Source organism: Brassica rapa, chromosome A03, assembly GCF_000309985.2.
Source record: "Brassica rapa cultivar Chiifu-401-42 chromosome A03, CAAS_Brap_v3.01, whole genome shotgun sequence".
NCBI classification, from domain to species: Eukaryota; Viridiplantae; Streptophyta; class Magnoliopsida; order Brassicales; family Brassicaceae; genus Brassica; species Brassica rapa.
This window is the reverse complement of record NC_024797.2, coordinates 23,133,370-23,150,698: the sequence shown is the minus strand read 5'-3', so window position 1 is coordinate 23,150,698 and position 17,329 is coordinate 23,133,370. Positions and strand designations below refer to the sequence as shown.

The 17,329-nt window shown below is 31.6% G+C and overlaps 1 protein-coding gene across 1 annotated transcript; it reads right to left on the bottom strand.

The window, feature by feature from the left end:
* Positions 1–12,558: 12,558 nt before the first annotated feature.
* On the bottom strand, positions 12,559–15,083 carry LOC103860730 (calcium-dependent protein kinase 13). Its single transcript, XM_009138389.3, has 7 exons — positions 14,459–15,083; positions 14,154–14,297; positions 13,935–14,087; positions 13,735–13,850; positions 13,488–13,655; positions 13,172–13,402; positions 12,559–13,033 (listed from the first exon to the last, which is right to left on the bottom strand). Exons 1-7 carry the CDS (start codon positions 15,081–15,083, stop codon positions 12,884–12,886), a joined length of 1,587 nt encoding a protein of 528 aa, XP_009136637.1. The 3' UTR covers positions 12,559–12,883.
* Between the last annotated feature and the right edge of the window lie 2,246 nt (positions 15,084–17,329).

Here is a 17,329-nt window from a genome sequence, read left to right as displayed (position 1 = left end):
CCTTTATCATATATGTGATTATACCTATCATCTTAGGCATCTCTAATGACATTCATTAAAAGTGAGTGCTGAGTGGCATTAAACTCTGAAGGTATTTGTGATTAGTTGGTTACTTGGTTTTGTTCAAATCAACCTTTTATTATTTAATTTATTTAGTCAATAGGAGTATATCAGACCAGCTGCAACGCGGGATATTAGCTATTTCTTAGCGCTAATTCTTATGCATTAAAAATAAAATAATAATTAAACTTGACGTTACGCTGAGGTTGAATCCTTAGTGAAGGATTTATTTGTGGTTGATCCTTGATGCGCTGGCAACGTCTGATTGGATCGGGAAAGGGATGTGTTTTGTGAGGGGAAGAGAAGCCGAAGCCATCAAAAGATTTCGAGTTTCTGAGCTGTATGATGCAGCCGGTAACAGCCGAATCAGATCCACAGTACATCGGAATCCGCCGAATTCTTCTCCCCCGGAAGTCCGAATCCGGCGCCATCTCTCGTCGCTATGTGAGCTCTCTCTCTCTCTCTCTCTCTCTTTAACCTCTCACTTCAAACCGTTGAGCTTGCTATCTGATTGTTGTTTCGTTGAAGGATTTGAGATGCAATGGCAAAGGATATGTAACGAATCTCGCTTCTCTCCTTCTTCTTCTTCCTCCTCTTTTGCGTGTAGTCTATCTCTTCCTCTGAAACTCTGTTTTTCCTCCGATCAAACTCCAGCGGTGAAATCTTCAGGCTTTCCTTTCTACAGTCCAAGCCCTTTGCCTAGCCTATTCAAACCCTCGGCGGCGAGCGCGAGCTCAACGCCTCTCCGCATCTTCAAGAGACCTTTCCCCCTCCTTCCCCTGCTAAGCACATACGCGCTTTCCTCGCGCGTTGCAACGGCTCCACCAACAAGCCCAACAAGGTCACGATCCCAGGGAACAGTGGTCGATGGTTACCTTCACCAGGTCCACTCTCCCATCAGTTTGAAGCAGAGAGCTTCAGTTCTAGTAGAGTAAGTAGACTTGCTTGCAATATTCAGTTTCTTGTAACTATAGAGTAAGTAGAGTAAGTAAACTTTTTTTTTTATTCATTCATAGGATTTACGGAGTGCTAATCAGGTTTCGAGCCAGAGATTGAGTTTTAGCTCGAGTTTCAGTGATGGTGATCATTCCTTTCGCCGTGGTGGTGGTGGTTTTGAACATGCTTATTCTTTCGTGGGAATGCATTGCATCTTCGACCAATGCAAATCTTCTGGTATTTTCTTACATCTTCTTTTGGATTTAATCGACTTAGTTTGTGATTTTCCTTCACTCTTGTGTAGTTACTGTTCTGAAGTTTGGCCATATGAGTTCTGATCTACTTGCATATGGAGCATCAGATGGGACCTTAACTGTTTGTAGTCTCTCGCAAGAGCCTTCTGTCCTCAAGCAGTTGACAGGCCACTCAAAAGATGTCACATGTTCGATTCACTCGTATTGTTTCCTTTTGTCTTTTTTTTTTTTCCTGTATCTTGGGTAAACACCTGCCTGCTTCTTTGAATTCATGGCTTGTTTTGAGTTGGAAATTGTAAAGAAATTATATGTAATAGATAGATCAGCTATGGATTCCATATTGAGTAACACCATTGGACATACATTTTAGAGTCAAATCCTTAACTATTTAAAAAGCAAAAAAAAATCTATTATATTCCTAAGGACTCCAATGGTGGGTAACACCATTGGAGTTGCTCTCAGATATCAGACAGACAGAAAAACACCACCTTTGTTATATCATGTTTTGAGAAATAGAAACAGTCTCGTTGTTGTGTCGACAATGGGTCTGATATATTTCTAATGATACATAATATTTTTTTTTATATTTCACTCTAAAATATAATAACTCTATTATAGAATTAAATTTGTTTAATGTTTCCCTCTATAATAGAATTATTTGTCTCAATGGTTCACTCTATAATAGAGTAATGTTAAGTTATAAAAAAATATAGAGTAATGTTGTATTTTTACTCTGTATTGGAGGTAAAAACAATACTATTTTATATGTCACTCTATTATAGAATAGATTTAGGGGGGTTATTGGAAGATGAATTTGTATAGAGTTTGTAAATTTTAAGAGTTGATAGATTTTAAAAGTTATGTGGATTGTGAAAATTTATATACATTGACTTATAAAATTTGATCATAACTTTTTTGGATTAGTATAGAATTTCATGAATTTGTATTATCTATTTTCTATCATTCTTTTTGTAAAGTAAATATACAATTTATTTATTTTCTAAATCATATAGCATTATTATTTATTTTTTCTTTCAAATTAAAAAGAAAACAATAGTGATACATACAAAAATGGATAATTTTTCTTAAATATACATTTTAAAGTTTTTGTCAAAAAAAAGCATTAAAAGAGAAAAAATGACCAAAAAAAATTTCATGAAAAAGGCAAAAGACGATTTTACCTCTTGCTTTTTTTGAAATTCAGAATTTCTTTTGAAACTATTTTTTTAAAATATATATTTTAAAATTATTAATATTTATAAATGTAATTATTAATATTTATATTCAAAATGATAATTATTTATAAAAATAATTATATATTCTAAAATGTTAAAGCATATGTAATGAATTATAGTTTTGGACATATAATTTGGATTTAAGGTGCAATAGATATTTGGTAAGAATAATTATTATTTTTTCTTGTTTTTTATCACATGGATTTTGAAAATCACAAGGTTACATATGATATTTTGAAAGTTGAGTCTTATGAGTAAAAATGAATAGAATTCATCTCCCAATAACACTAGATTTTGTTGGAATCAGAAAATCAATAATAACTAAACTTTTTGAATAATAAGGGATTTGAATGGATTTTAAAAAATTCTTAAACCAATAACAATGGATTCTACTAAAATTTTTGAAATCCAAGAACCAATAACAATGAAATCTAAAAATTTTCAAAATTCATGAGAATTCACTTACCAATAAACCTCCGTTATTATAAAGTGAACTATTGAAACGAATTTAATTTTATAATATAATTGTTCTATTTTAAAGTGAATTATAGAAAAACATATTGTGTACCATTAAAAATTCTCTTATAATTGAAAGGTCTCTTAATGCGAGTCCCAACAAGTTATGCAAGAGTTTTAAAACAGGTTACTAGATTTTGACCCGCGCTTAAAAGCGCGGGTTATTTTTCAGTTGATAAAAATATATGATATGAATTAGTATTTTAGTTTTATTATACATTATTATGTTACAAAATTATTATTATGTCAAAAAAATTATTATTATGTAATTATATTTTTAATCGTTTGATTACTTTTTTCAAAAAAAAATATATGGATTGATTAGACTCAGTGCGTCTGTTATTTTATAATAAATTATTTTCAATTAGATGAGAACAATACTTTTATAATAAGTTTGGACCCGTCGTCGAACCAGTAAACACGATGACTTGTACATAAGCTGGTTTAGATTTAATGAAAACTCGTTAATTTAAAGCATGCAAACTTCGAAAAAACATGCAATCAAGTGTGACCCGGTATTTGGTTTATATGGTAGGAAAAAAATAATCTTCAATAATATTTTAAGAGATGAATGAAACTTCTAATATATTAATGTAATAAAAATAATTTAACGTAAATATATATAATTTTGTTTTACCAAATGATTTGCTAAAGTGTTTTTTTTATTAAATTTGATTTTGTAAATATTTAGAATTATATAATGTTAGATGACATGATATAATATGTTGTATGATATATGCTTTCATTTTAATAATTGATATCTAAATATTATATATCCATCTTTGAGCATAATATATGATGTATATAACGTTATTGAATAACAACAATAACATTGGATGATAATAAGAAAAATAATTAGAGAAGTGTATCATACAAAATGAGAAATAATAATAGGATTTATTTAAATTATTTATAGTTATTGTAGTTAATGGTAGGATAAAAAATAAAGAGTTTTATATAGATGTTATAAATTTTTTTATAAATATTTTTAAAAAAATTTTCTTTTAATAATATAAATTTTCAATCGCATCTATAATATATTCTTATCAAAAATCATTATAACAATATATTTAGAATATATTTATTTAGAATATGTTATTAAACTAAATTAGATAAATATAAGGTAATTGATTATTGCATAGTTAGAGAAATATAAGGTAATTGACTATTGCATGGTTAGAGAAATATAAGGTGAGACCAAAAAAAAAGTTAAGTTTAATGAAAGGGTCCAACAACTTTTCATAGGTAGATTTTTTAAAACTCCTTCCCTTTTAATAGTATAGATGCAAGAGCTTTAAGCTCGGATCTAAGTTGAGTTAAAATGATATTGTGTTAATTTGGTTGGGAAATTGGAGGCAAACGGGGAACAACTAATATGACATATGAGTTACCTTAGTTGAATTATTTGTTACCTCGATATTGATATTATGATATGATTATGTGTCTTATTTGAAATTTTCGAGTATCTTTTGTAGAGCAATCTATATCATATGTTTTTGTGGAGAAGGCTATTTTATGTACTCCAATATAAAATATTCCCTATAAAATATCATTGCGAACGACATTTCTGGTTTATCAGGATGCTGTCTATTTCTAAAGTTTAACTATTTCTAATTTTTTATAAACTCTATAGACTATTTGGTCGGTTCTGGCACGAGAGTATGCTACTAGATAGAGTAATTTGAAAGAGTAATTTGAAAGTTATCATCTCAGTTTGATCGAATTTGAATATCTTCGACTAATGATAGAGAGTGAACTGATTGTCTATTACAACATACTATATTAATCATTTGGACCGAAGTCAGACCGGCTAAGCAGCGATACATTAATTCACAGTAGAAACCAAATTTTTTATTTTTTTACAGAAAAAGAAGAAGAAACAAACTATTCTTTATCATTTTTAATATGTGGATCTAATCTATAGACATGTAGTATTACATTGTGCTTGAACAAGTATTCTTTATCATTTTTAATATGTGGATCTACTCTATATAAATATAGTATTACATTGTGCTTGAACATGTGGTTTGGAAACCTGCTGGCACGTGTATAAAGAATCTTTCCATGGTTTTGCTTAAGTTTTTTTTTAGTTTTTGAGCAATATGTTATTATTATTATTTCTGATATACTAAATTTAATTATTTCTAAATAAAATTATGCATGTGTTTTTAACAATGTCTAAGATTTTTTCTAGTCTTTTGATTAAGAGATGAATCTCCCATTTCTCTTTCAAAATCTTTTTTTATGACAATATTCATTGAAATTTCCGATGGAGGAGGTGATCTAACTTGCCATTATGAGCTTGATTGGTTTCCCCGCTACCACCCGCAAACGCAGCTTTTGCGGTTGGTAGCGGTTGACAGCGTTTCGAAACAATCATACAAACCGCTACAAATCGCTTCAAACCGCTCCGAACCTCTTAAAATCAAAAGCTAGTTCCAGCTAGCGTTTGCGGTTGCGGGCGGTTGCGGGAGGATAATTTTTTTTTCTTTTTCTTTAAAAACCATATAAATACAAAAATAAAAATATTCAATAAATTTTTTAAAATGGACTTATAAAAATACTAAAATATATCTATTATATTTTAATTAATATTATAAAATTTTAAAATAAAAATATTTTCTATAATTTTAAAAATTTAAAACTATAACTTTGAAAATATAATTTACATATTTATTATAATATTATGATTTTTGATATTTTTATAATTATATAAAATGTAAATATTGTTAATTTATTATTTAACCGCTGCTGTATTTGGTAGTTAACCATTCATAAGTATCCCGCAAACGCACCAATTTCTAACCGCATAACCAGTCGTACAAATCTCTTAAAACCGCTAGAAACCGCAACCATCCGCATCCGCAAATGTTCGCAGCCGCAACCGCAACCGCTGCGTTTGAACCAGTCAGACCCTATATATTAGTAATAATCTGTATCTCATTTATCATCGATTTATATATTTCAAACCTTACTAAAATGAATATTTTCCATTAAATAATTTATATCAAATTGGGATGTGTATTTAGCATATTATCTGACATTCTAAATATATATACATATATATATATATAATCATGCATATATAAATATTATATACGCAATGTAATGTGTTTGATAACAATCATATTTATAAGCTTGTATGTGTACGACAAATAAATCTGTATTACTAAAACTGAAGTCTTTTTTTGTATTTTTTGGAAACATGGATAAAAATATAAATGAGAAATGTTTGTAAATATGAATAGCAGTATTTTTAGTAATTTAGCTATTGCATTTACGATAAATTAAGTGTTTTTGTATTTTTGTATTTACATATTGTGCCACTGTATTTGAAATTAATTTAATAAATTAATTATAATTTCAAAACTTATCTAACTAAACCGATATTTATATATTGATTATTATTAGTATTATACTAATATTAACCAAATCGCATGTAGTCAAATATAAAAATTTCGAGAGTTCAATTTTCAAGAAAACAAAATATCATAAAATTAATGCAAAAAATTAAAAAATTTAGTACAATATGTTGTTTCATTTTGAAATAAATTAACAAAAAAAATAACAGGTTACTATATGAATAGATAAATTATGTTAATTTGCATTAAGTTATTAAATTTTTAATATAATATTATGTACAAATAAAAAATTTATTATCAAACATGTATATTAGAAAATAATATATTTTACTCTATATGTAAATTGCAAAATATAAAAAATATACATGTAATATTTTTATAAAATCAAAAGTTTATAAATTTATGTTGAACAAAAGTTAAATCAAATATTTACATGATGCACGGATCAAGTTCCAGTGTTCTTTTCCTATCAAATTACTAGTTACGATTTGACGAGGGACATGGAATAAAAAGAGAATATCCATTTTCATAGTGGAGACACCAAAAATTCAGGCCTGTAATAACCAATAACTAGATTTTGACCCGTGCTTGAAAGCGCGGGTTCTTTTGTTATAACAAATTTTGATATGAATTAGTATTGTGTGATTGTTTTACATTATTATGTTACAAAGTCGAATTATATAAAAGAAATAATTTTTAAAAATATTATATAATTCATGAATTACTTTATTTGGAATTTTGTATAAATCTTATGTAATTCTCTTTTGCGCATGGGTATTTTACATGGACCCCGAAAAGCCAAACCAAAATCAACTCGAAAATTCTGGTTCGGTTCGCGTCGGGTCCAGAGAAAAATACGTATTTTTTTGGAAATATGGGTCTCTGTACGCGTCTGAGACCTACCCGAAACCCGTTGGGAGCCAAAGTACCCAAAATGTTTGTGTAAATTATATATATTTGTGTATTTTGGATATTTGTTTAGTATACATATATTTTTGAGTTTTGGTTTGAATTTCCGGTTATAGTTTTGGATTTCGAGTAAGAAATCAAATTTTAAAAATATATTTGGGTATTCAGATAAAATTTTGGGTATTTTTTGGTTCCTCGGATCAGATTTCAAGTACAATTTTAGATCTTTTGAGTATTTTCTGATTTTCAGGTATTTGTTTAGATTTTGGATATTTTTTCGTGTTTCAAGTATATTTATGTTTATCGAGTTTTATTTGAGTCCTAAATATCTGAACGGATCCATACCCGTTACATACAAAAAAATAACATATATTTAATAGTTATTTGAATTATGGAGTCGAAACCATCAAGATACGAAAGAAATCGATCCGAACCCAAATAATTTTTTTTCTAAATACCTAATTAGGTCCAAAAATCCAAAACCTAGCAAATTCATTGATTCGTTTTATAAAACTTTGGGTGGAAAATACTCTCCAGGTTTGATCTATAATGTTTAATAGGACATGACTCATTTATATTTTAAAAGTTGATCTTGTAAGAAAACTTTGATTTAATAGAGGAGGATGATATATATGACAATGACCCCTACGTATTACAATTTTGGTGCCGTTTATATCAAATATATATATGTTAAATTGATAGTCATGATCTTATTAAAGTGGGTGAGATTTATTTAAATGTTAAAATATATAATTTGGTTGCTATATAATAGGGGATAGTTAATAATATTTAATTGTATACAATAGGTTGGACTAAAAAATAAATAGGTGCAACAACCTTGTATAAGTAGATTTTTTAGAACTCCTTCCCTTTTAATAGTATTGATTGCAACGTCTAAATCATACGTGACTACTTTTTTGTAGTTGTAAAAAAGTGTTGGCCATCATACATACTACGATGGTCACCATCAGTGACCATCAGTGGTCGGTGTTTCAAACTTCAAAATTAGAATCCCGTGTTGGTCAGAAAACATTTTTATGGCCTTCAATTGTTAACTAAAAATAGGTTTTTATGTAGTCAGAAAACATTTCAAACTCGAATAAATAGTTGGTCACTATACAACATATCTAAAAACTCAAAAAAGGTAATGGGAAGGAGAAATCTGGACTAAACTTAACTAGCAAGTGAAATTAATTGGTTATAAAATATAATAAGTAGCAAGTGAAATCTGGACTGAACTCTAAATGCTTAATTTGTTTAGGAAATTTTCACTTAACGGCCAAGATCTAGTAAATATCATCCAGAAATAGTCGTACAAGCATATCTCACATGTAACACTACTTTAAGTCATTTCTTGACTTTTTAATTGTGTGATTTATATCACTTTCCATTGCTTGTTGCCATACGTAAATCACACCGAGCCAAAACGAGATGCTGGGGGAAATTCCAAAAAGAATAGAGAGTTGTGGAGCTTTCCGGAATATTTAATAACATAGTAGTATAGTACAGTACCATTCGTACGAGACACATGTGTCTTTGAGTTGTCTAGTGTTGGCGTCTGCTTCTCATGGTGCCCACTTGAGTCTATATCTTATAAAGTTCTTCAGTACTTATTTAAGTTTGTAACTCTGTTCCTTCTTTGATTTGTATGATTCTAATACTGACAGCATATATTAATCTCTTATTTCAATATGTCGCTTTCTTGTTTAAGCAACACTTAAATTTTTTAACGAATTTGTATTGTTTAAAAATACTTTTATTACTAGATATATTTATAAGAAAATTCCAAATATTAAAACTTTGTCTGAAAATTAGAGAACAGGTTGGAAATGGTAGAAGAAATCGCTAAGCTATGCATGCTTCACTCTCCCCTTAAGATCCTGATTTCACATGTTATAGTAGGATTGAACATTTTAAATTTGATTTGTTTATAACTGTGAATAATTATGCTATTACAAACTATGAGAAATATTACAGACGACTCTACAACCGATAATTCTATCTACTTTATGAAGATTCACACTTGATTGCATTACCTGAGCCGTCCTTAGAGCTGGGTTACGGGTCAGACCCGTCCCGCTTGATCCGCCAACCTGCGGGTTGACTGATTTTTTTGACTCAAAAAATTTGACCCGTTTGACCCACAAAAAAAAATATGAAACCCGCACCCGCCCCGCTTAAACCTGCAGGTGACCGGATAATGATTCATATTCCCAGCACTAGTCGTTCTATGTGATCCACACTTGACAGTATTCATGTGCCATACTGCAAATCTCTTGTAATTCTTTTCTTCATTAATTCAAATAATTCCGCATTCTCTAGGAATCGAAACCCAGATCTTATGATGTATAAGCATTAATGAACCTTTAGTCAAACTACTGGACCAATGTGGCTTCCACTAAATTTGATTTGTATCATGTCAAACGATTAAAATATAAACCTTCCCTTATAAATTTTCAAATTTTCTCTTGGCTAAAAAAATTAATCTATTTTTTTCTTGCAAGAGAAAATTTGAAGATTTAATCTATACTTTAGCATGTATTAACTGACTAACACAAATTTTATCATTAGTTGAATTAACATATTATTCAAGAAAATATTAAAATATCATTGATTGAATAAAAAATATTGTAAGTATATCTGACATCAATACAAATCTTTATCACTTCTTTTTTTTTTTGTCATCTGTTGGATTAAAATTGAAATAACCATGCCTTACACAAAGCCGACAAAGGAACAAAGCCTTTCCGGAGCCATAAGCCGACGAGGTAAAACAACACCCTTCGGAACCAAGAGTAAAACAACAACAAAGAACATCGTATGCTAAAACAAGGAAGGGATAGATCACTACAAGAACGGAGAGCACCACCTTGCACTCAAGGACAGGCATACCTAACGAGAACACATCCACAAATAACACCAGAGGAGAAGAACAACGAGGTAGACAGGACGCATACGAGCATCACCAACGCATAAACAGATTCGAGAGAGGTTAGAGTCCTTAACCGTTGCTGTACACACCCTTCAATCCCAACTAAGACTCGCCATTGGACCTTGATTGTGCTCTCCACGCGCCTCATACGCCTAACACCCCACGGCGAAGCCAAAAAAAGCTTCCCGAACACGTCTTATTCACACAGCCGGTAGCTGGATAAAAACACTCCACTCGAAATCCAGGAAAATCACGAAACAAATCGGAGACAAATCTTTATCACTTCAAATTCTCTAATTATGTAAAAATATATTGTAATTGCTGAGGTGAACAGATGGGATTCTTCTACTATCACATCTTTAAACGAGTTTGTGAAAACCCAAATCTGGGAAACTTTAACATCATAAACCTCAAATCTTGTTGAATATGACTGCAAATCTGCAGCAGGATGTTACTGTCAACTTTAAGAAGAAAGCAAGTGCCGTATGTGCTTACTTTTGTTCCTGTAAGATGTGATTCATCTCAAATTAAGAACGGCGCATATAGACATAATGGATCTGGTTGGATTGTTCTAAATCTTGAGATGCATTGTTTTGTGAGACGTTGATTAATCTTTTTGATTCCTTTGCAGGCCAATAATGTAGGTGGGTTGCTGGTGTTAGTCACTTGATGTTGATGCTCTAAGAGCCGAGACAAGGTAAGTAGGTACTAGATAGCTTTCGTATTAAGTTTGAAATCAGCCTCGTGATATGCAATATCTCTATATTAAATGCTTGAGATGATGAACTAAAATTTTTTATTTTGTCTTGTTTTGTCAAAAAACAAAAACTTAAAACTCTGAAGTTATAAACCATGTTTAATTCCATAACACCAAAGTTTAACTATGGGTTTTAAGAAGAAATGAGTATTTTATTCTCCAGCTATTTAAAATCAGCACATTTAATACTTTATTTCCGAACTAATTGTTACCTATGCGAAATTAGATTCGAAATAGTAAACTATTAAAATGTAAACGAAAAGCAAGCAATATTTGAGTATTAAATATGTTGATTTTAAATAGTTAAGGAATAAAAATCTATATTGTTATTATGATCCATAGAAATTTCTAAATAAAAATATCAATCAATTTCTTAAAATTCGAGTTAAGAAAATTTACAAGTCTGAAGAAACCAATATACTCTAAAATCCATTAACATGTTTTTTTAGATTTGCATTTACATATAAATTATTATAAGACAAAAATATATATATATGTATCGTATAACTTTTTTTTTAACACAATGTATCGTATAACTTATGTACAATATAAATTGATCTAAAACAAATATCCAAAACCATATATCGGTGATCTTACACGCATGAAATACACATATGTTATATCTAGTGCTTATAGTAATAGATACTTTTGAAGTACTTATATGTAATACAAATGTGTATAAGCTTCACATATTTAAATATTATATGTCTTTAAAATTAACAAATAATAAAGTTAGATCACTTATATAGATTGTTATGGATTTTGGTTTTTTTATTCTCCAACTATTTGCAATCATCACATTTAATATTTAAGTATTTGCTTGCGCAAAATTATTTTTGAACTAAGTGTTGACTGCGCAAAATTGGGTTTGAAATAGTTAACTGTTAAAATTGGACGGAAATCGTTAATTTTTCGTTTACATTTTACCCGTTGGTCATTTCAAACCCAGTTTTGTGTAGTTAACAATTAGTTCATAAATAACTTTGTACAAATAATACTTAGAATATAAAATACCTATTTTTTGGATTTAAGTAACTTAGGGCATCTAAAACTCAAACCTAATTTTTCCTCTAAAATTCCCACAGAAATAGAGTAACTATATTATAGGATAAATTTTGCTCTCATGGTTTACTTTTTACTCTATATTTGGAGTGAAAAAGTGAAATATTCTATTTTCTTCTCTATAATAGAGTAAAAAAGTAAATCATTGGAACAGAACTTAACCTATAATAGAGTTAATCTATTTTTGTAGGAATAATAGAGTTACTATAATTTTGTAAGAATTATAGAGAAAAAATAGGTTTGGGTTGGAGATGGTCTTAGAGCATCTCCAATGTAAAACTCTATTTTTTCCTTTAAAATAGAGTAAAAGTGAAAATAAAGTAAAATTACTCTAACCCTACTCCATTTCCCACTCCATAATGAAGTAATGAATAAACAAAAAATAAATTACTCCATTTATGGAGTAAATTTTATTATGAAGTGAGATATGAAGTTAAGTTACTCTATTTTAGAGAGAAAAATGGAGCGGGGATGGAGATGCGCTTATGTCATCAAAACATACGTGGAGTAATTTGATTGACCAGTGTTCAGCATATAGACGAGAGTTGTGAAATGATTCATTAACATTACAGAAAGGTCGTAGGTTCTCTTCTACACATCAATCATTGATTTTCATGTCTTTGACCCTTTCTACAACAACAAACATAACTCACACCCCACAAAACCAATAAAGACACAGATAGCACAAATCACCAAAAAATAGAAAATTAAAAAACGAAAGATTTACAAAAAAAGAAGAAGATTGATTCCGAGTCCCAAGCTGTTTGTCTTCACTTAGCTTAATATTTGACGTGGAGGGACGTGACGTGAGAAACAAACTCTAACAAAATCTTAGTGCAGCTTACTCACTTTGTTTGCTATTATTCATTGCCTAGGTTCAATGATCCGTCCTTCATTAGCTTGATGCTTAGGCTATTGAACCTCCCTCTCGAGTAATGACGAGATACCTTTCTCCAATCAGTTCCTGTTTTCATCATTGCTGCAAACTCTTCGTAGCTTATTCTCCCATCCTAATGTCAATCATCCATGTCAAACATAACCACTAGAAAAAAACGTCTTCAACACTAACTATAGCTCTAAAGCTGTTCTATCTAACGAAGTGATAAGTGAACTCTTTACACCAACTATAGCTCTAAGGGACCGCTTACCTTATCAGTGTCAACTTCTTGGAATATATCATTAGCAACACCCACACAGTCATCTCCTCCATCTTCCTTTAAGGCTTCACAAAGCTCTTGGGGGAGAATGTAACCATTTCCATCCTTGTCAAAGTAAGAGAACGCTTTGCGGAGATGCTCATCGTTTGCTACCTTCTGCAGGTGGAGAGAGACTGCAACAAACTCGCCATAGTCTAGTGTTCCTTTCCCTTTAGTATCCACCTATTATTATACAAAATTGAATTTAGTGAACTAAGATATTGTGTTAGGTGTCATATGGTGATGTAAGGGAAGAGAATATGTGCACCGCTTCAATAAGCATCTGAACTTCTGATTCAGCTAGCTGTGTACCAAAATCGCGAAGTCCAGCTTTCAACTCCTCGATGGTAACAATACCATCTTTGTCAGTATCCATCTTGTTGAACATCTCCTTGATGTCTTCTACTTCTTGAGTAGATAAAAATTCAGCAATAACCTAGATTGATTCAAGGCAAGTTAAGATAAGTGTGGTCTAAGAAGCTACTAATGCAAAATGAGCTTTCTGAATAACAGACCCTCAAAGCTTTTCTCTTGAATCTGTTCATCACTGAGAACTGCTTTAGTCTGGACTTGACAACATCTCCAAGAGGGACATTTGGAGCTTTCTTGGCGTTCTGAATCCATGGGTGCTCTACAAAATAAGGAATAAGCATAAACAATCTCTGAAACAGATGAAGAGAGTAAGAGAGCAGAGGCAAAGGTGGAGTCTATGTACCAAGCACTTGTTTTGCAGTTAGCCGGCGCTTTGGATCAGGCTCTAGCATTTGTCTGACAAGACTCTTGGCAGTCTCTGAAATGTTTGGCCATGGTTCCCTCTTAAAATCAATTATCCCTCGTAAAATAGCCTGAGCCACTCCCTGTTCCGACTCTGTGGTTGAAAAAAATCAATAAGCAAATGCTCTGGAAGAGGAGAACAAAGAAGAGAGGAAGGTACCTGCCCAGAAAGGAGGAACTCCACAAAGGAGAATATAAAGAATGACTCCAGCACTCCAAATATCTATTTCAGGTCCATAGCTCCTCTTTAGCACCTCAGGTGCCATGTAATATGGACTCCCAACTATCTCCGAGAACTTCTCACCTGACAAATATGTGTAAGCTTTGTAAGACAACAGCATCAAGGCACAACTAAACTGGCCAAGTTCCATCAATCAAGAAACATCAAAAAGCTCTATAACTATGAAACTAATTGGTTTCAGAATCGACTACTTTCAAAGCAAGACTCAACATCAGTGACACTACCTGGCTTGAAGAAGATAGACAATCCAAAGTCAATAGCTTTCAACGGCGAGTTCTCCTTCTTGTTAGCAAACAAGAAATTCTCCGGCTTCAAATCTCTATGAATAACACCGTGCTTATGGCAAAGCTGCACAACCTCCATGATCGTCTTCGTGACCCCCGCCGCGGCCCGCTCCGTGTAATGCCCTCTGGCCACAATCCTATCGAAAAGCTCGCCGCCCTCACACAGCTCCATCACCAAATGCACAGCGTTGTCGTCCTCACAAGCCTCCTTCAGAGTGACAATGCTCGAGCTCTCAGGCAAATGCTGCATAATCGCCACCTCCCTCTTCACGTCCTCGACGTCCACCTCGGTCCTGAGCTTCCTCTTGGAGATGGACTTGCAGGCGAGCAGGTCGCGCGTGGATCTCACGATGCAGAGGTACGTGACGCCGAACTCGCCGCGGCCGAGCTCTCTGTCGAGTAGGTAACGGTCCTCGATGTTCTCCTTGGGGACGTCGCCGAGGACTCGAATCGGCGCCGGTTTCTTCCCGCCGGAGGCGTCTTTGCGGCGGTGATCGTTGCCGGAGTAGTTGGATTTGACGTCTTCTCTCGCCACAGCGGCGGGAGATCTGCAGCAGTTCCCCATGAGTTGTTGGAAGCTCAAAGTCTCGAGCTTTTCTTCTGGGTTAGCTTAAAGCGTCGAGCTTTGGTCTGGGTAAGCTCAAAGTCTCGAGCTTTTCGTCTGAGCTATATACAAAAGAAGAAAGTGATAGAGCAGAAAAGGAAGAGAGATCTTTGGGAAGTTTTAAGTAGCTAATCTAGGGTTGCGCATTATAGCCTTTGGAGGGAATCGTAACAGTGGGAATCTATGGAGAGAAGAAGCATAGATCGAAGAAAGGGTACGGTGAAGATGAGTAGGTAGAGACTAGAGAGAAAGAGAGAGAGAGAGAGGTCTCTCTCCTTTTTGATGTTTTCTATAAAACTCAAATCATTATGTGGTCTCTTTGCTTTATTTCTCTTTTTTTTTTTTGATAGATGGTCTTTACTTGTTTGTTAAATCAACACTTTATATAATCTATTTTTTTCAACAAAATGAAATATAACAACTTAAAAAATAAAAATGTAACAGCTAAATTTCCCACAAATTCTTAGAAAGTCACTCATTGTAGATGTCTCCAATCTTTAACACTATTTTTTATGTAAAAATCACACTATTTTATTGTAATTTTACCACTAAAATTTTAATTTTCCGATTACAATACTAAATTTTACACTAAAACTGTATTTTATTTTTTCTATATTAAATTATAAAATTTCATTATTATTTAATATATAACACATAAATCTTATAATGTAACTATATTGCACAAAAGTTATATCACACTCAAATATTTTTCTATTGTAACATATATTAAAATAATTAAAACAATTTCAATATATGTAATATATCTATTTTTTATTTTATATTTATTTATCTTCCTATTAATATTTATTTATCTAATATTTTATAAATAAAATTAAGTAAACAATATTTATTGTTGTGAATAGTATTGTACCATATTTAGTTTTGTGCTATAGTGTTATATTAAGGTCATCTCCGACTCTAATATATTTTTTACCACACAATAGAGTAAAAATAAGTTTATTCCATAAACATAATTATTATTATTTTTGTTCAGTTCTATTATAAAGTTATTTCTATTTTAAAGAAATTAATAAAATAATTCATTAGAAATGATCTAAAATAATGTGATTTTTTAGAATTGGATTACATAGATTTGGTGTAAAAATTACACTGAATTTGCCGTTGGGCTGAGGATAACTAAGCATATGGTCAATTGGGACGAAAAAACTATTGTCATTGGCAGTAAATAGTAACTACATATTCCCAGTTCATTAAGTAAGTAGTCCAGTGCCAAACCAGAGAACAAGACTTCGTTAAAGCTGTAGTCTTTTAATCTTTCAAAAGAAGTCTGTGGCTTTGGATGGAGTTTCACATATCTTATTTGGGTAGAGTGGATCACGAACATGTTTTCGGGAGCTACAAAGGTTTGTATACTAAAACTGAAGCACCAATGATGCGTTCACATTTGACCCATCTAACCAACCAAATCTCAAAATGTGGAGGTTCATTCACACCTGCCAAAGCGTATCACATCCAATAAACTATCTATTAGTTGAGATGTTTGATCTGTTATCTTTCTATTCCTTTCTGGGGTTTTATTTGTGAATTCTGTTCGTTTCAATATTTTTTTGCATGAACCAACACTATGACTATCCTTAGTAATACTTATTCAAACTAAGGAATAGAGGTTTCAACTTGTTTTCCAGTGTGTTGACGAATCTCTTGAACAACATGTAACTTTTAGCTCCTCGCTTTTGTGTGTAGTTGCTAGTTTTTCAACTTAATCTCTTATATTAACTGATAAATCCATTAAATCTATAAGAAAACGTCCTATTGACACAAAAGTGAATCTCTCATAAATCCATCGATGTTCATTGCTTGACCTTGTCCCTAAGCTTTACATCATATTCATTCTGTTTTTAAATAAGTGTCACTTTAGCGTTTTTCCTTACTACATAAAAAGTGTTATTCTACATTCCAATACAATTTATAATCAATTTTAGCTAAATACTAATTGCAAAATGCAATGATCTTATAAACAAATTTGTTTATCTCAAATATTGTTGGTTAACTAGTTGTAATTAATGAAAACATAAATACATCTCAATATTTTCTTAATATGTGTGAAAATGTCTAAGTGACACTATTTATGAATCGGAAGGAGTACCATCTTTGTGAATTTAAGACAATTAATACAAACACAATTGGTCAATGATAATTATTACAACTCTAAAAGGATTTGGTAGGCAAAGGCTCAAAGAACTGTA